This window comes from Meleagris gallopavo, chromosome 14, assembly GCF_905368555.1.
Source record: "Meleagris gallopavo chromosome 14, MGAL_WU_HG_1.1, whole genome shotgun sequence".
In the NCBI taxonomy this organism is placed as follows: domain Eukaryota; kingdom Metazoa; phylum Chordata; class Aves; order Galliformes; family Phasianidae; genus Meleagris; species Meleagris gallopavo.
Window position 1 is genome coordinate 11168521 of NC_139417.1, and position 25026 is coordinate 11193546.

The following is a 25026-nucleotide window of genomic DNA, read 5'->3' on the forward strand; positions in this document are numbered from 1 at the left end:
ATGGTTTTTGGAGGAATAATGCTTAGGAATTGTCCCTACTTGCTCTCTTCCATGTGCCTGTGTCCCCATATATGTCTAGTGTCTGGGTTTATTTTTAGCTCCTTTGTGGGATATATTTGGCCTACAAATTCATTCTGATTTACTATTCTTCTGTCTGCACATCTAAAACACCTCTATAAGTCACAATTGCACAGTATTGTCTTTCAGTTGCTTTCTGGATCTTTGATCACTCACAATGTTCCTGTCCAGTGGACTTCAGCCAGGTTTTAGGCTGACTACAGCTCAAACTGCCCCTCTTCAAATTTCATCACTTCTTCTGGTGCCTGTTGTACTTGGTGCTTTCTTACTTCTTGCTCCCCTTCTGATGTTGCTTCACAAGAAATGTTTTTTCCCAGCATGTCTGTCTGCTTGCTGGCTGTCTCCCTGTAGAATGCCCTAGGACCTGGTTTATGAAACCGTAACTGGCAGTGTACTGGTAACAATTCATCCTTTGCTATGGAAGGTGGTGAGAGGCTGGGACTTCATGGCTTGTGTAGCAGCTTCTCTGAGAATCTAGCAAGGGTTTCAGACAGCCAGCATTGGCTTGGGAGTTGGATGTGTGCCCTGCTGGGGCTGTGCAGATCTCTGATAGGGCTTTCTGATGTTTCTCTGCAGGTGCAGCCGTCGCTCAGAGTGCTTGAGGTCTGGATTGAGTGAGCAGTGGCTCTGGAGCTTCAACTCTACACAGCAGTGTCTCTCTGTCCAGTCACTAACTCCAGCCAATATCAGTCGAGAGGAAAAGAGAAATGTGAGTAATGATGATTCTCTCTGATAATCTTCGAGCGTGCAGAAAGAGCCCCTGCAAAATTGTAAGGGCCCACAAGACTTTCTGGTGCTTTCAGTGGAGTATTGAGTCAAGCATGTCTGCCTGACATGAGGAACTTAAGTTGGCAGTCCCAGGAAATGTAATTGTTTTTCCTATAAATCTGAATGTCCTCGTCTCTTAATAGAAAGTTACTAGGTATTCTGGAGTATTTGATGGCTGCTTGGGTGAGGACCTTCCTTGGCTTGATATCTATTATGTGTTCTTGTCTGTGGGTTCAGAGTGTTTCTGACTCTGCCTGTCAGGAATATCTAAAAGGAGCTACCCAAATATAAGGCTTCAGTCTGGCACCAGCGACCTGGCAGAAAAGCTGAGGTATGGCAGTATTTTGAAGTCTGTTAGGACATGACTAGAATCTGTCTTCTGCTAAAGACTTGAGCAAAGGGAGGAAATTGCCCATTCCTTGGTGGATGCCAAGTTCAGTGGGCAAATGGCAGGAGATGATGGGTGAAGCAGCCAGCCCGAAAAGATATAGAAAAATGGATGTGTGTGTAGATAACTGCTTTATGGGGCTCTTGCTTTGAAAAAGTAGAACCAGAATATTACATGAACTAGAAGAATGTTTTGGAGAACGGAGTATTTACTGTATGCTATTGAATTGACAGATATTCCTGGCTATCTCAGACTTACCTTCTCTACATGAGGAAGAATTTTACTCATGTTACTTTCAAGATTATGAAAGCTCAGCAGTTCTGACAGAGTCAGGAATCATGTGTCCTTCACCAGATCCCAACCAAACACCAGCCTTGCCAGCAGGAGCAGGTCAGTGAAATGCTTTAAATGGGGCACGATAAGCTCAGATAGCATTGTCAAGAGAAAGTACATTTTTGGGTCAGAGTGCCAGGATTTACAGCGATGGATGTACAAGGTCCGTCAGCAGGTGTTCATTTCATTCTGCCATAGTATCTGTTTGCTTGCTACTTGTGTGTCACGCACATCCTGTGCTATTCTGGGCTGTTGCCAGATTCCAGTGCCAAATTCTGGTGGTTGGAAAGGAGCTCCCCCTTGAAGGGTTTTGTGAAAATCTGAATATGATCTGAAATGCAGTCTGGAGTGGTTGCTGGTTTGGCAGCTTTTGTCATAAGTCTGGAGAGAGGGTTGACTTAAACACTCCTGTTTCTTTCTTTCTTTCTTTCTTTCTTTCTTTTTTTTTTTACGAACAAAGTTTGTTTTTAAAATTGTTAAAAAAAAAAAAAAAAATTAAAATGCAAACCTTTTCAAAATCCACACATGAATGGGAGAAGAAAGCACCTGTAAGAAAAGTGAAGAAGGGACTCACAGCCATTAAAAAGATTAAAAATGAATCTGCAATGCAGCAAAACCTCAGAAAATACAGTCAGGCTATTACTGTATACAACAACTGGCTAAGTATTGCTAATTGGCCACTCCAAAGCATCTAGAAGGTTCTCTGTGTATGGCCTGTGTATTGGATGTTGCCCAGCCTGTTGGTATGAGCTCTGATGAGCTGCTCTCTTCAGAGAACTTGTTCAGCTGAAGTAAACAAGGCAGGTGCTGGCTGGGAAGCAGTCCACACAAATCACCTAACTAGCTGTAGAGGTTTTGCCATGTAGGTATACAGCTGTCTGCTAGGTCTGAAACAATCTCCATGGTCATAACATGACAGCAGAACTGAGCTAGCTCTGTTGTTCAGCACCTTGATTTTTTTGGTATTTGTCTGCTGGCTTTCGTGCTGCTTGGAAGAAACCAACCAGGTGTTCTTTTCAGTCAGGCACAGAGAGGGAGGCTTCATGCCCTATTACAGCAGGCAAAGTGAACGGGATTGGTTTTGCCATTTAGATAGCAAACATTGACCTGAATTTAAACTGAAAAGGTCATAAAGGTAAATCCACAGTCTAGTTTTCACTATTCTACGCTTCAGATACTTTTAGCAACTCCTTTGTAAGCCAATCCTGTTTTTATTTCAACAATTAAGTGTTTCACCTGTTATTTTCATCTTGTTTCTCTGAAGCAACCTACTTCTATTTTCTAACCTGAGCTGATCAGACAAGAACCATCCAGGAATCTTATCTGCGTTGTCCTTCTGCTTCTGTAGGAGCTCTTCCAGTCAATGAACTATTGCCAAGTGCTCTTAGAAGGGTTTTGCTATGTTAACTGTGCCAACCTTCTATTCATATTTGTTGTTACTTAGGTTTTCTCTCTCCTTCACTGTATTTGTAGCCCTTCTTTGTGCTATTTTTATACTCTGCCAAGAGTAATTTGAAGTTGGTAATCAGAACTATACAATTTTCTAAATGAGATGTCATTAGAGCCTTGTACACTGGTATTTTCCTATTCTTACTTAAAAAGCTTTTCCCAGCTTGCTAAAATATTTTCCTCTTGTCAGCTTTACTTTAGAGGTTGCATATGGCTCATCTGTCACTGCTGACGAGTTACATGTAGGTGGCAAGATCTTAATTTGCAAGTGCTCAACCTTGTCTTCTCTGCTGTTGAACAGCACCATTGGCAGTCATGGGAAATAATTGGAGAAAAGAATATATAAATACAGCATGATAGTCCTGAAATCCTAGGAGGTGTTGGCCCTTCCAGCACTGCCAGATGCAGTCACCTTCGTAACAGAGATGGGAGCTGGCAGCATTGCAGTGACTCCTGCCTTCAGCAGCATGTGATACCATATTTTTTCTTAATGCTGGTTTTTCATGCCACCTCATCACCTCTTTTACTAGCATCCTGTCTCTCTTGTCACCTTGTTAGGAATCCGGCTCAAGCCTGAGGGATTCTCTGTCAGACAGGATAGCTACTTTGTTGCTTTCCAGACTTTTGCAAACGAATAGATTTTTGCATGCAAAAATAAGACTGAACTCTCTTAGAGGAAGGAAGGGCAGCCTTCTTGTTACTTATTTTTGTAACAAATTATCTTGGACAAATGGCAGCTCCTGGAGTTGGGCAGAGCATGCAATATGTTTCCGTAATGCTCAGTTCTAAGGTTGACGGCATTTGTTTGAAATGAGGTTAATTGGCATTCTTAGCACTGCCCTATGCAAAACATCTCCCTCAGGTTCATGCTATCAGATATAGTTAGCTATGACCATTCCTGCAGTTATTTGATCTATTATAAAGCAATGATAACTATTTTCCCAAAGAGAGTCTGGCTGTCCTGAACCTTGTAGTTAACATGAGACATGGTTTTAAAACAGATAAGTCTGTGGTCATTGCAGGTGAGTTTACAGGTCTTGTGAACTCCTTCACTGACTCACCTCTCAGTCTGGACATAAAAACAAAGATCTCGAAGTGATAGCTGCATGTGAAGCACATGTTGGTTCTAAGGGTTGGGTTTTCCTTTGGATCACAAATGACGACAATCATCTTTGAGCCTGGAATATCACCTCTCCCTGTAATACAGAGGTGACAGTGGAATTACAGCAAATCTAGATGGAGCGATCTTCAGTCATCTTCCTTCCCCTGGGTTGGCAAGAGCTGTCCTAAACTGCCCCGATAAACTTGTCCAACCTGTTTTTAGTGTCCGTAGGATAATCTAGTGATGGAGATGCGAGATACTAGCAGCACGGATGGGAATCTGTCTCCAGGTTTGACAAGTGTCTTCCATAGAGCATGCTGTGTCTTTTAACAGTGGCAGTCTGAGTGGCACCATTTCTAAGAAATTTTTATTTTCACTTTCAGATCATGTCACCATAAAGCTTGTAGTGCGTTTCCATGACATCTTCATTGCTTCTGTGGACTTCTCTTTCTATGATTGTGCTGCAGTGGCCCTGCTATGGAAATCAGCACCGTGAGCACCTGCTTTTTCTTGTCTGTAGTTCTAGGGAGGGTGGCTGCCCTGTCCTGGATCAGCATAGGAACTACTTTTCTATCACTGTTCCAGGTGCCAGAAGTGTGTGAGCAGTCCCTGGGGATGCAACTGGTGCGTCCAGCAGCACCTCTGCACCCACAAAGCAGCCTGTGAAGAAGGAACCATTATCTACAATGAAAGGGTGTGTCTCCTACTCAGTCATTCTGTGGTGAAGCATCCTCTTGTGAACATAGCTATGGGGACAGTATGGAGTGGTTCTGTCCTTGGGTTTTATTCTGTGTTACTTCTTTTCTCTTACCCTGCTGTGTTGTTTTTCTTTAGGCCCAGATCCCAACTTCAAGCGTGTTCCCTTCTTCAGCAGCTCCCCTCACTAAGTCCTCTACCGTAGCCCCAACGGTGGCCATAAAACCCATCACTCCCCCTGTGCATGCAGTATCAAGCACTGTGCCCCCCACAGAGCCCAACCACATCACATTCTCTGCTGCTTCCAATTCAATGACCGAGTCTACAGAAATCATCAGCAACGCATACTCAACACTTTCAGCTGAAGCAGCATCTCTCCAGGCCATCACAGAACACCCCCTGCCACCACCAGCGGACAAACCTGCTGTCACTCTGCCAGGCACAGCTTCTCCTGCTGCATCTATTCTCACCAGCCCAGGCAAAAACGTGGATCATGCAGCCTTGCCAACCATAGGGCCATCCACTGCCCAGGAGCCATGGCACACTGAGCCATCTACCACTGTAGCAGCCACTCCTCCGTTCACATCTTCGCCAGCAGTGACACCTTCCCCTCATGTCACCAGTTTCAGATGGCCTCTGAGTTCTTTTCCTACCATGGAGGCCCTGACATCTACCGTCCCATCTCCCCAAACCCCTGGCCAGATGCCAGAGGACCCTTCTGCCTCTAATGGCTCTCCTGCCGTGCTGGGAACTGAAATACCTGCATCAGATCTCCCACCATCAGCTCCCCAGGACTCGCTGCTGGGGGAGGACACAGAGCTCCAGGACACAGAAGATTGGATGGATTTGCTGCAGGCTGAAAACGACACGTCTCCCTTCTCTGCTTCTACTCTTTTATCGGGTGATGGTGATTCTTCAGAGAGGGATGTCCCTGACTTACCCAGGATCCTCCATCCTGACCTTGATTATCAGTATGATGCCCCTGGATTTTGGGAGGTAAGCTGCTGAACTTCAGAATCTGCAGTTTAAGGCTGTACTTATTTGAAAGTTTGATGTGATTTGCTGATCTAATGTTTCAGCATGTAGAAGAAGTTGTGCTCTCTGAGAATGTAGGTGACCACTGTAATGTGTGGGATGAGAAGTGGCAATCTGAAGTTCCCAGGTCTTGTAGAAATGCTGCTGATCTGAAGGTAGCAGCTGCTGTGATGTCCAGAATATTCACAGCTTTCTGCTATTCACTACTTCAGGCTTGTGCTTCGCTTTCTTGTAACTCCCACAGATGTTTCTTTGTCCATACAGGGCTTTGCTTCTCTGTTGGCCTGTTGTTTTTTTGATTTCCTTTATGAGAGGTGTGGAAATCTTTCTCTAAAGATGCTGTGTTTATTTTCAGAATGAAGAGCTTAGTTGGGGTCCTGGTGCATGTCCCTGTGTGCAAGGAATCCAGGGATCTTCACTGTTTCCAGTCAATGTGGCAAGGAAGATAACCCTGCTTGGAAAGAACTTCCACCTTTACCGGGTAGTTAGCTGCTATTTCACATTGGCATTGAGAAACCATATTAGTGCAGAGCATCGTTTGGGCAACCAATCCACTGGACTGCTAAAAATAATTGTCTAAGAAAGTTGTGGCTCTGCTGAGGTTTTTCCTGTGTTCTAGCAAAAAACAGCTAGAGGAGTACCTGACTACTGTGAATAAGCAATTTTGTACTTGGATTTCTTCCTGGGTAGGAGGGCATGCAGAAAAAGGGAGACCACAGGTGTGCACCAACCTGCTGGGGATCTGAAAGTATTTGCATTAAGTTGCACCTGTGCTGCAGTGCAGATGGCAGTTCTTGGAGTAACTTCCTGCTGAATCTCTGCTAGTTGTTTCTGTCTCCGTAAACAAAACACAGATCATCTCTTCTCCTTCCTTTCTGGACTGGTAATGCTGATGTGGTTATTCCTGTTGTACCTGAGGCTTCCATGGTGGGGAAAACCGGCCCTGGAAAGCTTCATTCCTAGGGTGTGCCTCTGATTTAAAAAAAAAAAAAAAAAAAAAAAAAAAAAAAAGTTGCTTCTTAAGATGGGATACTGCTTTGGCAGCCCTTTACAAACATCTACTTCAGAACACAGCCCACAGACTAATTGTTAGTTTGTATGATAACTTGACTTCGCCGCTCGGAGGAGCTGAGCTAGTTACAGGTACATATCCTCCTTTTTTTGACAAGGCATGCATAAGCAATTTGAGGAAGGGCTTACAGGAGAGAGAAGAAGAATACACTTAGTATTTCCAAGATGCACTAATCTGTGTGCTCTACCTTTGTTTCCAGGACCAGCAGTGGGACTATGAGTGTGTCCTGAATTTGGAAGGGAAGATGATGATGATGGATGCTTATGTGGAAGGGGATGAAGCAAACCAGTCCCTGTGTTACATCACCTGCCAGCTGAATCAGGTGAGCGCTTGGGATTTGTGGTGGTATTTCACAGTTCACACTGGTACTAATTTTATTCACCTTGTTTATCTAACTGGCTGGAAGGTAAGGTTTCTGAGGAAAAAAGCACGTTTTGCTAAAATATTTGTAGAGTGTTTAACACCGTAGAGATCTTTTCTGCGGTGCTGCTTCCTGGTGGTACCAGCATTTCAGGCTGCAGAAGGATTGTGTGGTCTGAGCCACAAGATCTGTTGCTGCCTTTGACGTGGCACAGAATGGTGCTGTCTCAGAATCGCTGCTCATTGCAGCCTTCCACTTCTGCTGTAGCTTGAATTGCTGCTTAGCAGTTTGCAGATCTGTGGCAATGGTTCCTTTGTGTGGATTTTATGTAGAGAAAGGTTTATGGGCAGAGGTGATGTTCCTGCAACCTCGCATAGTCAAGAGAAAAGGAACAACATCAGCTTTTGAGCACACGAGCCCGGCAGACCAATTATAATCCCACATCCTGAAATTGTAGAAGTGCCAGCTTGAACAATTTTCTGAGCAGGTGGCTTGTAATTAGAAATCAGACATTTAGGAATGCAGTTAGGAAGTCAGACAAATATTGCCATGAGCACATGCTTGTTTGCAGTGTTCTTCCTGGTGAACCAATGTCTGTTTCTCTTTTTAAAGCTAAATGATGACTGAGTGAGCCAGTAAGGACAAGCCCATGTGCTGCCATCACCTGAGCTAATACTCCTTTGACTACATTCATAGAAGCTCCATGTAGGCTGTGCATGAATGTTAATTTCTTTGTTTTTTTTTTTCAAACTGTTCAGCTAGTGTGTTTGTGCCTCCATGAGGTCCTTTATCTTGATGGTTTCTGTCTTTGCAGTACAGCTACACAGCACCTCAACTCGAATTCAATGCTGTGGTGTTTGTGCAGAGGCGGCAGCACCTTCGAGTGGACAGTGCTGCAGATCTTCACGGTAGGAGTGCAACACTTCTCAAAGGGACAGCAAAAGGAATGGAAGGGGAATCAAGGAATCCTCAGCTTTTTTATATATGTAGATAGAGAGAGATTTTGAATCTGTAGTAATCCTATCACAGGGCAACTGAAGAAAACATAGCCTTATTTTCATCAGTTTTCACAGAGCAGAGAGGTGGAGGGGGTGCTATGTAGGACACCAAATTGCTGAGTTATTCTATGCCTTAAGGGCTGTTCTCACATGCTTCTGAATGTTTCTCTTCCAGTGACTTTCTACAACTGCTCCGTGGGACACACTGACTGTAGCCGCTGCCAAACAGCTGACTCAAAGTACAACTGTGTGTGGTGTGGTGGTGACAAGCCCAGCTGTATCTTCAGGGGCTCCTGCAAGGAAGAGATAGAAGACCTGTGTCCAGCACCTCTCATTCACTCCGTGAGTAACCACCTACTCACTGGTACATGGCTTTCTCCAGTTGAAACTGGAGGTCTGTGAACTGGGAGTGCAAACAGTGTAGGTCAGTAGTTTGTTGGCACATTGAAGAGTACGTTAATCCTATTCCACTGTAATTCCTTGGTGATGTGAGGATGCTAGACTTGTGCTGAGCTTTTGCTGTACTGATAGAGAACATTGGGGAATGATGTATTTGTATCTCATGTGAGCTGAAACTGATGTGCCAAAAGAAGCATAACTATTTAAAAGCTGGGAAAGGATCTGCAGATTGGATCCTCCAACTGTTCTGAGCCAGACTGTGAAACAGATTGGCCCAACTGAGCCTGGGGTAAAGGAGGGCAAACACTAATGACAGTGGCACAGTGAGGATGTGAAAGGTGTGACAGGTTACTGGGATTAATTATTTTTGTTTGTTTATTTTAAGTGTTTCTTGCTAACTGCCACATGACAGGTGTCTGTAGCCATGTGTCCCTTTGCTTGTCAGCTTGTCCTCCCTCCAGTGGCACACAACGTCCATGTGCTGCATCTTGTCATAGCTCATCTTGGATGCTGCTCAAGGACGGAGCTTTGAAGTTTGTGCAGCATGTGATTCATTGTCTTACTGATGCTGAGGGGATAATGGTGCTTGCTGCTTCGATACAAGTAACACGTACCAGCTTGTGCATTCCCATTCTTCAGTAGAGATGCTCTACAGAGTGGTCAGCATGTTGTTGAGGTCAAGCAGAGTAGTCCTTGCCTATAGAAGTCCAGAGTGGATTAATACCCTCTGGGGAATGCTGGCAATGGTGAGGAATAGGAAAGAAGGCTCTGACCATGATATTCTTTATGATGTCTCTTCTGAGGATGCAGCCTGGTACTAGTCCTGGTTAACAGAGTGAATCCATAGCAGTAACTGGACCAGGCAGTTGGTATTGGGGCAGTCACGAAGGGCTCTGTGCTGTAGATCAGGTGCCAGACTGAGGAGGTCTGAGATAATGTGACATTTACACATGCGCGGATGTCTTTGCAGGTGTACCCCCTGTCTGGACCAGTGGAAGGTGGCACTAGAATCACCATCACTGGCTCAAACCTCGGGCAGAAACATCAAGACATTGCAGAAACTGTCACTGTTGCAGGAATTCCCTGTGCCGTAGATGCTCAAGAGTATGAGATCTCTAGCAGGTAGAGTATCTGCAAACCTCTCCCAGAGACAGGCGTTGGCTTTTCCCTTGGCTGCTGACACCAGGCTGAGATTTTGTTGCCTTTTCTGTAGCAAGTATTGAGCCTTGCCCATTCCCTAGGGAGTGCCTCTGAGTACAGTTGCCTTCTGATTAGTTTCTCCCCAGGCAGTGACCTTGAAGTGATAAGTTTGTGTACAAGGCAGCGACCAAACAGTGCCACCATGTACCGAGCACACTGCTGGTGTGGGGCCTGTGGGCTAACAACTCTGGGAGTCACAGGCTCAGAGCCATGCAGTTTCACGCGTTCCCAGTCACAGCTTAATTTCAATAAAGCAAAGGACATGGCTTTCATAAGTGACACTGCTAGGGAAATTTCGTATTAACACATGGCAAGGATGAGAATGTGTGATTGGAGATACAGCACAACTTGTTGCCTCTGCTTCAGTGAGCGTATCCTTAGACTGTTATTTTTCACTTGCTGGCTATGCATCAACCTCCCAAAAACAAATGCAGTGAAAGGATCCCCTTAGCTTGGGACTGACAGGGGAGTCTTCCTGGGCACTGTGCACACTTCTGGTTAGCAGTGCCTAGCAGTTACACAGAGCCTGTGAAAGTAGTGGCTAGGAGGAGGCTGAGAAGGGGAAAGAGATGTGCTGAATCCAGTTTATGTCAGTAATAAAGGTGACTGAGCAGCTGGTGTGCCTGGTCAGGGAAGGGCTGTATAACAGGAAAATATAGTCAGGTTTGAGAGATGTGACTGAGGTAACTAGGAAACAGGGAGAAGGAGAAAAGAATATTTTCAGGGCAGGTAAGTGGGAGCCGTGGACAAGGGAGGGAAAGGAGCCAAGCAACCAGCAGGAGATGAGAAGAGCAGAGCAATTGTGAGTAACCTCTCATCAGAGCTATCACAAGCCCATTTTTCCATCCCATGGTATCTGTAGCACCCTTCCCCCAGGGAGCCAGGTAAGTTCCTGCTGGGAAGTGGCCTGCTATGTTGAGCAGTGTTGTCTTGTCTGTGCTCTTTGTTTGTCTGGATCCATCTGCTTTCTGTTTTCATCCTAGAATTAGAGCATAATCTTCCTGGGGTAGCACTGTCTTTGTTCTGTCTGTCACCTGGCATCACAGGTGGTTGGCTTGAAACTGGCTCCCTGCACTGCCTAGCTTCAAATTCCTGAGCCTTTTTGGTTGAGGGCATATAGCTGTGTATATGGAACTCACTCCTGAGCAAGGCACCAACAAAATTAATGTGTAAGGAAGCTGGCAAAAATCTGTTGCAAAACTGAGTTTTTCTATAGGTAAATCAGTGCCCTAACACAGGACTCCTTGCTACTCTATGTGAAGTATGACCTGATTTTTCACCATATCAGCTTCTCCCATGCCAAATTACAATGGAGAGACTGGAAAGAATGAGGGGGTGCATATCAGGGGAGCTGGCAGGTCCTAGAGGCTACTGGCTGAAGAGCAGCGCCAACTGGACCTTTGTCTTGACTTTTGTTCTGCATCAGGCACAGTGCTAATGTGTGGATTGACCACTGCCAGCCTGGAAGTCACTGTTTGGATCAGCTCTGGACTGTAGTGGAGTTCTTGGCCTCTTTGTGCAGCTGCTACAGTGAGCTTCATCCTTTCTGTCCTGCTGTCAGATAGAGTGGCTCATTCGAACGACCACCTGCTTTTGTCTGCCGCACCTAAACCAGCTCGTAAAGAAGTTTTTCCATGTTCAGTTGTGTGTTCTGAGCACGTGATAAGGCTGCAAGAGAAGGGAGCTGAGGTTGCTAGGTGGTTTTAGAACGTGGCACAATGGTACGGCTCATCTTTTCCATGCTGTGACACTGTTCTTGGATTGTCCTGCAGCATCGTGTGCGTCACTGGTGGGAGCTGGACAGAGAGATTTGGGCACATTGTGGTGGAAGTGCCTGGAGGAGGACGTGGAGTCTCTGAGCATATTTTCACCTACCAGGTAATACAGCTCACTTCTTTAATACCTCTCTCTGTTCTTTCAGTACTTCTGCTGTACAGGAGCAAAAGACACCATCAGAAACTTGATGCTGGTGGTTTTTTTCTGATTTATCTGCTGTTTGTGTTGTGTGGGGTGGCTTTTTTCCCTCTTGCTAAGATTATAAGAACAGCTCTGGTGGATTGTACCCAGGTATCTTTCTGATTTGGAGATTTTTGTTGAAGTCCTTATTAGGACTTGTGACTTTTTCTTAACTTGAAAACTAAGAACTTGAACACTGCTTGAACAATCTTCTGACCTTCAGCAGCTGGTGGCAGTGAGTCTGGAATTACTGTGCATTGCATAGAGAAGTTTTCTTTATTTTTAAGCAGCTTTCTGATAAGTTGTTGATGTCTTAGACCCAGCGACTATGAAATATTTAAGTAAGGTACAATACTCGCTTTTCAACCTTGCTGTACAACTATGAATTAATTGTATGTGACTAGTTGCATGTCTCCATTTCCCTTGGGAGGAGGAAAGAGATGTCTGAAAAGTCTTGGGCTATTACACTTTTGGCCATATGTTTTGTGTATTGGATTATATTTGTTGTTCTTTGGTTTCCTGATGACCGTTTTTAAGCAAGGTGATGGGAGCTGCATTCTGTATTGAAGATATGAGTGCAACAGCAATTTGTACTGTGTCATAAAGATTCCCTTGTTATATTCAATCCATTTCCCAGGAATTCATAATGCTTGCTGTGTTTTTATTGAGATCTGTGCTTTGCAGGCAATAGAATTCTTAAAGCACTCCTAAATGGGCATTAGCAACGCTCACACCTGGGCTGCCTTACTGTTGTTGTCTCCCAGCTCCTTCTCATTTAATCTATCTCACTTTTCATTTATTAGTAGTGAACTACTTGTCCCAGTCTGTTGCCAGGCCCCCCTGAATGTTTGTGCACCGTGTCAGTGGGACTGAGTTTTTGTTGCTGTGAATAATTTTATCAAATTTCCTTTCTCCTTCCCAGGTGACCTAACAACATGTTTAACTGCACAGGTCTTAACACAGATTCTTAGGGCTCCTTGCTGGTAATCTCCTCATCTATAGACAAACAGACAGTTTATTTGCTACCTTATTTCCTAACTTGAGTTCTTAATCCAGTTACTGATCTGAACAATCCCTTTGAACTGTTGATCCTAGGGTTTGTGTGTGAGGCTTATGGCTTTGCTATTTGCAGCACCGATCTGCTTTTTGCATTTTGTGGAAAAATAAGTTCCTAGCTCACGTTTCTTGCTGGTGTGGTCGGTCCTCTCCCTCTGCTGCTACCACTCCACAGTAAAAGGAGGTGCAGGATGATAGCTGAGGACTGCTGTGATTAGGAATCTATAGCTTGGATTTTCAGAGTAATGGAGATCCCTGTTGCTTTCTTTCCTTGCCTTATTTTGTGAGGTCCTTGTCACTCAAGCACTCAAGTTCTCTTTTTTTTTTCTTTCTTTTCTTTTTCCTTCCAGAACCCAGAGCTGAAATCCATCGTTCCAACTCAGGGCCCCAAAGCAGGAGGAACCTGCCTTACACTGCTGGGCTCAAAGCTGCTAACTGGACATCCTAATGAGATCAGTGTCCTGCTCGGAGACCTCCCTTGCCACATGTAAGATCAGAGCCTGCCAGTGTGCTGGCTGTGCGCTGCCCCAGGTCTGCCCTAGAGCCCTGCAGGGTTGTCAGCATTAGACTTAGAACCTTTCATCATTAAACTTAGGAAGATGGGGGAAGGGGTTCACAGGCTATCGGTAAGGAGGAAGGCATTGTATTATAAAACCTGTCATTTCAGTGGCTGTATAAATCCCTTGTTCTCTTTTTTTATCTCTTCAAGCCTCTCTGAGATGACAGAGGATCAGCTGGCATGCCAGACAAGTCCCAGCAATGTGTCTACAGAACTCCCAGTCACTATCAAATACGGAGACCAGGAGCGGAGGCTGGAAGGATCCCTCTTCAGATATACTCTAGATCCCAATATCACTTTTGCAGAGCCACCCAAAAGCTTTCTCAGGTACAGAGACGGTGCTTGCACTTTCCCAGGGCTCTGTGCTGTGGTAGGCAGGTACTACAGCACTGCTGGCATCTGTTTGTTATGTTGTGCTCTGGAGTAAAGCCAGGCTTGTAGGAGCGGGCATAAGCAGAAGGGTGGGAACGTGGGCAAGACAGAGCTAGCGAATAATAGGTGTGTGAGATGAGCTGCTTTTCTCTTCCAGTGGGGGCAGAGTACTCAGAGTTCATGGATACAACTTGGATGTTGTACAGAGCCCGAAGATTCGAGTTACCGTTTCTCCATCTGAACGCCGGCGCCGAGGGCTGGGGAGATGGCGCAGAATCATCCCAGACACTGAGTGCCCCAAGGATGCTCTGTGCAGCATCCAGCAGGTAACCTGGCAAAGGGCTCAATGGGGCTGTGGGTGTGTGAGGGCTGGTGCGCTGTATTGCAGAGGTGGACTTTCTGTCACTGGGGCATCTGGACCCGTTGCTCTTACCTGCTTGTGTCCTACCAACTAAGTCTTGGCCAAATGAAAGCAACGTCTGCCAGGTTAAGTGCTTTCACAAACACTGACATGAGTTGGATCTACTTTTGTTTAGGGATGTTCAATATTTTCCTGCTCTCCAGCTGCCTGTCTTGAGATGTGTAACTGTGGAGGTATTGATCTGACCATCAAAACAGCAGATCTTGCAGAATTGAGAATATTTGGTAGCCAAAGTACAAGCATTTGTATTCACAGTGCAAACAATAGAGGGCTTCCTGTACATAAACTCGGGAGCCTTGCTGAGGTACAATCATCTGACATATCATCTGACATTTCATCTGGCATTCCAAGATACATGGTGAGGATGATGCTTTTCATGTTCTTACATGTATATGAAAGCTTCTCAAACCATGAAGGATGCTCTTTTTCCATACTAAATCCCTTTCAGGTTTTTATTGCACAGATCTGGAGCTGAATGTGTGCCCAGTGGACATGCACTAGTAAAAGCCGTTTCTCCAGTATTTTTTGAGACTGTGAATTCCTATGGGGGAAGGGAAAAAAAAAAGACTCTAATGCTTTCACCACATGTTTAAAATGTATGTAACCCAACACAGGACACTTCTTTCACAGAAACATTCAGGTTATTAAGTAAGTCTGCCTTGTGTTGGAGGTCTTTGATCTAAAGCAGATACTACTCCAGAATTTACTGCTGGGGGAATGTCAGAGCAAGTTTCCACTGTTGAGAACTTGGTACTTACAGCAAAACCAGTGCTCAGAAGACTGTCTTCAGAGGAACACAGGGAATTCCTCAGATCTTGTATTTTCCTCTCTACAATTAGCAGTTTCTCTGGCGTTGCTCCAGATAAAAGGAGCACAGATTGGCCCCAGATTGCTCAGGGCTGAGAAGTATTGCAGGGCTGCAGGAGAAGAGTTAGTGTTTCCCCACTGACATTTTTATCTTTGCTTTTAGTTTGAAGAACCATGTCTTGTTAACTCCTCCTACCTGATCCTGTGCAAAACTCCAGCCATTAACCTGCTACTGCGGAGTGTCCACATCAAACTGGAATTTATTCTGGATAATCTGAGCTTTGATTTCAACTCATTGCATCCCATGCCCTTCTCTTACGAAGTCAACCCCATCCTCAAGCCGCTGAATGCTGAAGATCCTGCCAAGCCCTATCGTCACAAGCCTGGAAGTGTGATTTCTGTGGAGGTAACACAAGAGATAACATACGCTGTACAAAATTGTTGCTAACCTTAGACTGTTTGAAATTGGTGTCATGCAGCATCCAGTGTTCTAAAGCATTTGACAGGCTTGCAGCCTGTAACAGCACATCTATTTCAACCCCCGAGAAATGGCACATAATAAGAGTGGGAAAGGACTGCACCAAAAAAATCCTCTTGAGCCCGTATGGATTCATAGGGCTGATAGAAAGTTCCATGCTCTTATTTTCAGTCTCAATGTAAAGTAAGACTATTCATGTATGATATACTAGTATGAAAAAAAGCCTACACCTGCCAAACCCAAAGCTGCCAACCTCTTCATGTCATCTTAGGAGTGAAAAGAAAGGGCTCCTCTCATCTTGCGGTGCTGGTCTCCTTCATCGTCTCTGGAACTATAGATAATGGAGATGGTTTTTAGTTCCATCTGATGTTCTGTTCTATTTCTGTTCCAGGGGGAAAATCTAGATCTGGCCATTTCCAAGGATGAAGTTATGGCCATGATTGGGGAAGGAATCTGCGTGGTGAAGACTTTAACAAGAAACCATCTCTACTGTGAGCCTCCCTCTGAGCAGCCGGCCCCCCGGCATCGCACAAAGCGGGAGGGCACTGATTTGCTCCCAGAGTTCACGGTAGGGAATCAGCAAGAAGGCATGTTTTTAGTAGATGCACAAGCAGCGTGTGGTGCTAGAAGCAGTGGGACAGGGAGAAGAAGAAAGGCAGAAGCCCTAGTGGCAAGGAGCTGTTCTTGTTCTTAACTCTACCTGTAAGTGCCAAACGCTGCCTGAAAACAAATGGAGCAGCTGAATTCAGAAGTTGTGCTGTGGGACATAGCCTTACAGGAGAGCTTTATACCACCTGTAATCATGATGGAGACACCATTTCTTTGCTTTTCAGTGCTGCACTGAGCTTATATCACAGTGTATGCTTTCTTTACAGGTGCAGATGGGAAACCTGAACTTCCTCCTGGGCAGAGTGCAGTATGACACAGAAAGCCAGCTCACCTTCCCGCTGGAGGCACAGATTGGCCTGGGTGTTGGTGCATCCTTTGTGGCACTGATTGTTCTGGTCATTGTCTTCATATACAGGTGAGAGGCTGTGGCATTGTATGAGAGCTCCAGTTGCCCTGGAGTCCTTGGCAGCAACACGACAGCTCGTAAAGGACAATCCCTGGGCTAAAATCACTGGGAATAATTCTGCTGCTTATTACAGGAGGAAGAGTAAACAGGCTCTGAGGGATTACAAGAAAGTTCAAATCCAGCTGGAAAATCTAGAAACAAGTGTTCGGGACAGATGCAAAAAGGAATTCACAGGTCAGTCACAGAACTCCTACATTTCTGCAGGTTTGGGGAAGTTTGAAGAATCACACTGAGCCCTACTGCTTTTTCATAGCTGCATATTTGGGTAACTCAGGACAGGCTATAGCTTTCATCCTATGCCAGTGCATTGAAACGTGGCCAAATGTCTTATTTAATGTTTCTTTTTAATTCAGAGCACAGTGATCTGTAAAGACCCCTATGATTCTCCAGTTCATCCTCCAGACTCAGATGAGGAGCTAAAGGTCAGGACAGCGCACTTGGAGGGACCTGAAGGGCAGCTGGTCCAGTCTGTGTGTAGAGCAGGTTAAATTACACCCCATACATATCCTGAGTCTGCAAACCTTGAACTTCAGCTGCTTTCAGCTGTGAGCCCTTGCGTGGGGCATCTACAGTCTAGAACTGTGCACGCAGCTCATATTGTAGTCTGCAACTAATGTGGGAAAGCAGGGAGGTGCAGGAAATTTCTAGCACTTTATTTGTAGTTAATGCCTATAACCACAGATCAGTGCCAAACTGTGGCTTCCTCTTTATAAAACAGCAAATCAGCTCCTATCTATAAAAGGGAATAATCACCAAATTCACTTTCTGGTTCCTAGTGCAGTTCTCCCAGTGCCTAGTCTAGTGATAGATGTTCTAGTAATGGGACCCTAGTGTGACTCTTCTGATAGGAAACATGCTTCATCTTCCCAGCACTCTCATCCTGCTGGCTCTAATTCCTGCCTAGACTCACTCCATGCTCTGTACTGTCAGTTGTATGATAATGGGGTTAAAATCACAGGCATTTCCTTTCCCCCAGACCTGATGACTGAGATGATGGACCTCACAAGTGACCTTGTGGGCACAGGCATCCCCTTCCTGGACTACAAGTCCTATGCAGAGCGCATTTTCTTTCCGGGCCACCGTGAGTCACCACTGCAAAGGGACCTGGACATCCCTGAGTGCCGTCGGCAAACTGTGGAGCAGGGCTTGGTCCAGCTCTCCAACCTGCTCAACAGCAAACTCTTCCTCACCAAGGTAATGTGCCTCTCTGTGCCTGCAGCATGCTGCGGGATCGGGGTCGTATTGCTGTCCGCTGGCGGCAGGAAGCAGGCAGCGCTCAGTAAAGTTCATTCCCCTGCAGTTCCCTGTGCAGCACCACTGCTTTCAAGAGCCAGTAGTTGTGGCCGCCTTGTTTTCAGTGGATTCACACACTGGTTTGTCTCTCCTCCCACCAGTTCATCCACACTCTGGAAATCCAGCGCACTTTCTCCCCAAGAGACCGGGCCTATGTGGCATCGCTGCTTACTGTGTCACTGCATGGGAAGTTGGAATACTTCACTGACATCCTCAAAACACTCCTGAATGACCTTGTGGAGCAGTACGTGGCCAAGAACCCAAAGCTGATGTTGCGGAGGTGAGCCAGCCAGATGTGAGATGTGGCCCCACCATTAGTTAGCTGAGGGGACAGAGCTTTTCTGTCTAGATAGCAAACTTTGAAACTGCTGTGGGTAAGATAACATTATGGTATGAGCTGCAGTTGTAGAACCAATATGTGTCCAGGCAACACATGCCAAACAGGAGGAAGCACAAATGATGGTACCTCTCACCTCAGCCAGCAGCTGGCAGGGAGGAAAAAAGATGAGAGAAGAAGCTGGCATTGCCCACCCCAGATTCCTGTTCTTTTGCAGCTGCTGTACGTTAGTTCTCTTCTTGAGTTCAAGTACTGGGACTGCCAAGTCTGCCAGTATCACTTGCTGTGTAGAGGTCCCTGGACTCACAATCATGCCATGTTTGGAAACTAAATTGAAATATCTCCTGTGTACAGAATCCCCATTAGCCTCCTGTCCGGTGTATCCTTCTGATCTGAACAAATTTATTTTGTTTGAGACCTGCTGGAGGCTGTCCTCTCTCCCCTCCTTGTCTGTCTCACTTCACTTCTGTCATTTGGTGCCTCCTTCAGGCTAAGAAGTGCCTCAAATAAGAACTGGGATCGAAAGGATTTAACCTGACTAGTCCCTAAAGTAATTTATTTTTTCTCCCTCTTTTTTTTGATCGTTTATCATTGTTAAGCATTCTCTTTTCTCAGAAGGGGTGATCTTTAACTCCAGCTCCATCCTTGCTGTGCACTATATTCATGTGACCAACCCCATGCTCTCTTTCAGGACAGAAACAGTGGTAGAGAAGCTGTTAACCAACTGGATGTCCATCTGCCTGTATGCATTTGTGAGGGTGAGTTCTTTGTACCCTTCTGGAGTAAAAGGGCCAAGAGATGAGAGACGGTCACAGCTTTGCTTCCGTCTCTCACTATTAGCTGAAATAATGCCAAAGACATCCTGTGTTTCAGAAGTTACTGGGGAAGACCGATGCATTAATGCCACTCCATGTTTCAGGATGCCTTGCTAGATTGTGAAGAGAGCTCAGCGTAGCTCCTGTATCATCACAATGTAAGACACACTGGCCATAGGCTGCTCTGTGTGTGGGGAGGATGCCCCCTGATTTAATTCCTCTCCTGGGAGAGAGTGGCAAGGAGTGTCCTGATTAGTGGCATGGAGACAGAGCGATGCCTTGGTCTTATGTGTCCAGCTGGTCCTTAGTCCCTACATGTTCCCTGTGCTTGGAGTGGGAGCTGTTGGCAGAGACTTTCTTTGCCTGCAGTGGTAACTGCTGCATCTCCCGGTGTCCTCTGACCCGCTGCTCCTCTCTACTTGGGAGTCTGTGGTTCCAGGCTGCTGGGTTCTGATGGGGGAAACAAGGTGAATTCCTGACGGGTGAAACTCCATCCCTTCTGTGCCAGGACTCTGTAGGGGAACCACTTTACATGCTGTTTCGAGGAATCAAGCACCAGGTGGACAAGGGGCCTGTCGACTGGGTGACAGGGAAAGCCAAATACACCCTGAATGACAACCGCCTTCTGAGGGAGGACCTGGAGTATCGCACTCTGGTAAGCACCAGATCTTTTGTTCCCTGTGGGCCCTCTGGTGTGACAAGGCTCAGAGTGTCTCCTCATCAAGGCAGAAGTACAGTATCCTGCCGCTGTCTCCTGGCAGCCAGGTTTCTCCCAGCAGCATAGTGCTATAGCTGAGTGAGAGCTCTGCTAAGTCGGGCACTTTTGCCCTGGCTGATAGGAGTTACCATCACAGTAATCTGGTGTATGAGCCACTCTCTGTGTCTGGAAATAAGGGGATAAAATCGCTGATGGCAATGGTGGAAGCCTCTCCCTAGCAGAGTTAAACTGGTTTCCAGCTCTCAGGGCAAGGCCAAGAACATGGCGTTCAACAATGTGTCATTTTCTTTTCTGAAACTCCTTCAGTGAAAGGAATAGATGTTAACTTGCTTTAATGCCAGAAGTCAAAAGTGTAGATGTGTCGGATGTGTCAGAGTAGCTGTGACCTTTTCTTTTGTTCCACAGACTTTAAATGCTTTAACACAAGCAGGAGTTGCTGCAGGAGGGGCAGAGGACTCCCAGGGGATTTCTGCTAAAGTGCTAGACTGTGACACCATAACACAAGTGAAGGAGAAAATCCTAGATCAGATTTATAAAGGGATGCCGTACTGTCATCGACCAGACCCAGACACCCTGGATCTCGGTGAGCAGAACTCCTTGGTGCCAAAATGTAATGAGGACATGAAAAAGTGGTTGTTTGTGCACAGCACCCACGTCTGCATGAAGTTTGTCACTCTCTGCTGAGCATGCAGAGTTCCTGACTGGTGACCTTGTACTTTTGCTGGACCCAGCATGGCATGTCATAGGAAAGGTATAAATGTAAGAGGCAGGGGTAGGAAAGAAGCAACTGAAGTCCAGCCCCTGCCATTTCATGGTGCTTGGGGTTCTTTGCCAGATCTGGAGCATGGCAGCGGCTTGAGAAAGAGGATATGGGGTTTGGGGGATGGACAGAGAATGTGTATGGGAGGAGAAGACTTTTGAGTGTAGAGATGCTGTAGTCCTAAGCCAGCTCTTGCTGTTAGTGGTAACGTTTAAATAATGTCTATCAGAGAGGATTTGGTCTCTTTTCTGTCTTAAAGTTCCACTAGTTCAGGCTGAAGTGCAGTAGACTTTCAGAGATGCCTGATGTTGTTTCTTTCCTTCCATTTCCTGTGTTTTAATGGCTGTAGAGTGGAGATCAGGGCTGGCAGGTCATCTGATACTGTCTGATGAGGACGTGACATCTGTTGTTCAAGGAACTTGGAAACGCCTGAACACTCTTCAGCATTACAAGGTCAGAACTGACTCTACCATTGCTTCATCCGCCCTTTCCTCTTTTATACACAGTTATACCCCATTTATGACTCTGACTTCTCATGGATTACTGTGAAAGTACTACAGCTTTTGTTGCATTGGCATATTCAAATAAAGTCAGTACTGTGTCCTGAACTGTAATTTCTCAACCAGCATAGTCCTCTCCCTAGCCTGGACAGGTCTGGAGCTTGAGGGCAGTGCTGCTAAGTTTATTAGTGTTCCAGTCCAAATCAGTTAGCAGGTGATAATGCATTGGTCTGCGATGTAGCTTTTAGGACTGGAAAGAGGATTTTTGACCTACTTTGCACCAATATGTCACGTCTTCACCAATATATCGTACTTGTTCTAAATGTGAATGATGTCAATCCCTGAGCACTACCATTTTCTCTGTGTGTCAATTGTTGTTCAGTCTGCACAAACTAGATTCTCCATCCATCAGGACAGGCTGTGGTGATGCCCCAATATCCCTGCTCCTATTAACAGTACAGTGTGTTCAGAGTTTATTTTACTCTACAAGTACTTGCCTGTTGTGCTGATGGGAAACATGCTGTTTGTTTTGAATGTTGACTTTTGCTTGTGTACAGGTGCCTGATGGAGCAACAGTAGCTCTGGTTCCACGGCTGACCAAGCATATCCATAGAGAGAATCAAGATTACATCCCAGGAGAGAGTGAGTTTGATGTCTTATTCTTATAAAGTAATTTCATAGTACCTGTCAAGTTGGTGGGACAAGAGTTGCCACAGTCTTAGCTTTATGCTGCCATGGAAGGCTGGTGGGCAATTTGAACCCTTATAAGATTGTCAGGAAATTGGAATTTTGAGCAGACAAGGTGAGAACAGTACAGAAATTGTCTTTAAATAACTGCCTGTTTAGAAACACCCATGCTGGAGGATGCAGATGAAGGCGGGATAAAACTTTGGCACCTGGTAAAACCAACAGAAGAGCCAGAGCTTCCCAAGCATCGTCGTGGAAGCTTGAGAGATCGGGAGCGAGCCAAGGCAATCCCAGAGATCTACCTTACACGTCTGCTCTCTATGAAGGTGAGAAGAAGCACAGATTGTGTTGCCCTTACAATCTTACCTTCTTTCATATCCTCCTGAAGGACTGCAGGGACATGTATGAAAATAAGAGCCTCTAGGAGAATGAAAAGTGTTTATCATCTCTGGGTCCCACAGATGAAGGTAGGTGCTTAATGCTTGGCAGTAGAGTTTTTGGTAGCATTGATGACAGGGTTGCTAGGTCTGCTTGATTTCCACTTCATCAGTGGCCCAAAAGGTAGCATTGACCTGATCATTTCCTACAGCAAGAAGATGCTAACTGCATCAGCCATGCACAGACTCAGCTGCAAGCAAAATCAGGCATAGCACCTGTTCATATTCTCCTTTTTGCTTTATTCCAGTATTACTGTTAAAAATTGACCCAGGAACTTGTTCCTTAGTCTCTGTTCTTGAGAAAGGATCAGCTTTCAGCATCCACTTTCCCCAGCAATATCCTGCTTGTAGAAGTGCAATTCCTCAAGGGACAGCTGAGGCACTTTGCCAAGCAGTGCCTCTGTTCTGCCCACAAACTTTTTTTCTAGCTGCTGAGCAAACAAACCCTTTCTCTTTGTTCCTGTCTGGCTCAACACAGCAGCTGGCAGTCAGCAGTCCCCCTCCACTGGTCAGTCTCTACACTACAGTGCCAACCCATAATGTTGCAGGCTGTCTCTCCTGTAGTAACTCCCCAAACTGACTGTGAGTGGGTCTGATTGCCTTCTGTGTTTTGGTTGTTCACAGACTTTAGTCTGGCCTCCATTCCAGGCACCTCTGGGGCCTCGTTTCTCCACTGCTGCTTCCTGCAGTGGATGTGAGGTTGTTTTGGGATCACTGAAATGATCTTTTTTGCTGAGCAAAAAAGGGTAACCTGACCTGGGTTCTCCACTCTCCTCTACCTGTGATGACCATGTTCTGCTTGGTTCTCCACAGGGCACTCTGCAGAAGTTTGTGGATGACTTGTTCCAGGTGATCCTCAGTACTAGCCGCCCTGTCCCTCTGGCAGTCAAATACTTCTTTGATCTGCTGGATGAGCAAGCATTACACTATGGGATTGCAGACCCTGAGACCATCCATATCTGGAAGACAAACAGGTATGGTCTTCCTGTGGGCTATGATGGAGGTGTTGCTAACCTATTTGGAGCTACCCCTTGCAAAGAGACAGCCATCTCTGTCTCCTGAGGAGAAGCATAATGAGAGTGCAGGGCAGTAAAGCACAGTGTGAAAAGCTGGTTTTGCTGTGAGGGCTAATTTGGGGTACGAACAGTAGTATGTGCAGAGTATCTTCCAGCACAACAGCCACTCTGTGCTGATAAGCTGTCATGCTTCCATCTTCCTTGCAGCCTCCCACTGCGGTTTTGGATCAACATCATCAAGAATCCCCAGTTTGTTTTTGATGTGCAGACATCAGATAATGTAGATGCTGTGCTCCTGGTCATTGCACAGACCTTCATGGACTCCTGTACCATTGCTGACCATAAGCTGGGGCGGGTAAGTATGGAGGTAGCAGCGCACGGCTGGCACAGGCTGTGTGAGCAGTGCTGGCTCAAGAAGGCAGCAGCTCTATGTAGCTCTACAAGGACAGCCTGCCGGGCCTGCGCCTTGCTCCCACATACCATAGAGCACTGGAGAGTAGCTCAATGCAGACACCTGTGTTGTGAGGAGGAAAGAGTTTTGTTTAGAGCACAAGTTGTGGGGTGCTCTGTATTTGCAGCTTGCATCTACTTAGGGTACAGAGCACACATGCTACGCAGCAGACAGTGTATGTCACAGAATGCATCTGGAGAGTCAGGCTGGCCATTGGAAAATACTTATTTGCCACCACTGTTCTCCCTGTGCCAACAGTAGAATGGGTCACCAGAGATGAGTTGGATCTCTGGAGGATTTCAGATTTAGTCTGTGTGAAGCTTTGACCAATGTGATACCGTGCTGGTCCACAATAGAAGGCAGACTGGAGATCCCAGAGGTCCTTTCACCACTGTACTTCATGGTTCCTCAGACTGTGTTACCAGAAGGGAGGCCAGTATTTGAAGTGCCTCTGCACGAAGGGCCAAAGTTCCAGATCCTGGACAAATGACAGGGAATAGAATGGTGTCACCTGCTAAGGTTTGTGCACTGCGTGGCATAGGAGCTATTTGTAATCAGTTCTTGTTTTGATGTTCAAGGACTCTCCGATCAATAAGCTGCTCTACGCCCGGGACATTCCTCGCTACAAGCAGATGGTGGAAAGGTAAGCAGTGGGTGTGGGGAGTATAGTTTAAGAAGGATGCCAGGAGGAACATGATGGTAACTGCCTCTGTACCACTGTGCAGGTATTATGCAGACATTCGCCAGACCATCTCTGCCAGTGACCAGGAGATGAACTCTGCCCTGGCTGAGCTATCACGGGTAAATAAACGTATTTATTTCAGAAATCACACTAGCCATTCATCTGTGCATCTAATAGGAAGTTAGTAATGCAAAGATCAGATACCAGATCAGAAACTAATTGTTCCCAGTGGTTGCTTTGCTTCGTGGTACCACTGGGGAGAGAACACCATAGTCAGGGCTTCCAGGGAAGGAGTGTGTTTGATTATTCTTTTTTCCTCCCCTAGGAACTGCTGGTGAATTCTCTTTCCCATTGCTTTGTGCTGGGAGTGACTCCAGTACATTTCCTTATTAGTTATGAGGACACAGAATTTGCAAGAACGATTGTTATATGTCACGGCTTTATCTAACTTCCTCTCTTATTCAGAATTACTCAGGTGACCTCAATTCCCTGGTGGCTCTGCATGAATTGTACAAATACATCAATAAGTACTATGACCAGGTGAGTGTGTTCCCAACAGGTATGAACACAACCTTCTCCTTCTACCATCCAATCAAAAAAAAAACCAACACCCAAATTAATTATTAAGAGCAACCAGATTATTACAATGCTGCATATTGTTTCATTGACATATATAACTTCCATGTCTTAAGTTTAATTTATTCTTGTCAATGAGGGAGGGAGGAAG

At 45.7% G+C, this 25026-nt stretch overlaps 1 protein-coding gene across 6 annotated transcripts in view; it reads left to right on the plus strand.

The window, feature by feature from the left end:
- The window catches only part of PLXNB1 (plexin B1), a 68349-nt gene that overhangs the window by 39440 nt on the left and 3883 nt on the right, over window positions 1-25026 (plus strand). For all 6 annotated transcript variants that reach the window (XM_085235388.1, XM_085235392.1, XM_085235389.1 and 3 more), the window contains 31 exons: window positions 655-787; window positions 1468-1624; window positions 4502-4610; window positions 4704-4812; window positions 4953-5810; window positions 6205-6330; window positions 7121-7243; window positions 8097-8190; window positions 8456-8622; window positions 9650-9801; window positions 11652-11757; window positions 13242-13378; window positions 13601-13777; window positions 13980-14148; window positions 15214-15456; window positions 15920-16096; window positions 16404-16552; window positions 16677-16777; window positions 17580-17797; window positions 17998-18176; window positions 18925-18991; window positions 19557-19703; window positions 20172-20349; window positions 20876-20979; window positions 21584-21668; window positions 21873-22039; window positions 22964-23124; window positions 23374-23521; window positions 24196-24260; window positions 24343-24418; window positions 24765-24839. In XM_085235388.1, the coding sequence (XP_085091514.1) occupies window positions 655-787; window positions 1468-1624; window positions 4502-4610; window positions 4704-4812; window positions 4953-5810; window positions 6205-6330; window positions 7121-7243; window positions 8097-8190; window positions 8456-8622; window positions 9650-9801; window positions 11652-11757; window positions 13242-13378; window positions 13601-13777; window positions 13980-14148; window positions 15214-15456; window positions 15920-16096; window positions 16404-16552; window positions 16677-16777; window positions 17580-17797; window positions 17998-18176; window positions 18925-18991; window positions 19557-19703; window positions 20172-20349; window positions 20876-20979; window positions 21584-21668; window positions 21873-22039; window positions 22964-23124; window positions 23374-23521; window positions 24196-24260; window positions 24343-24418; window positions 24765-24839 (4957 nt within the window). The remainder of the gene's footprint in view (window positions 1-654; window positions 788-1467; window positions 1625-4501; window positions 4611-4703; window positions 4813-4952; window positions 5811-6204; window positions 6331-7120; window positions 7244-8096; window positions 8191-8455; window positions 8623-9649; window positions 9802-11651; window positions 11758-13241; window positions 13379-13600; window positions 13778-13979; window positions 14149-15213; window positions 15457-15919; window positions 16097-16403; window positions 16553-16676; window positions 16778-17579; window positions 17798-17997; window positions 18177-18924; window positions 18992-19556; window positions 19704-20171; window positions 20350-20875; window positions 20980-21583; window positions 21669-21872; window positions 22040-22963; window positions 23125-23373; window positions 23522-24195; window positions 24261-24342; window positions 24419-24764; window positions 24840-25026) is intronic.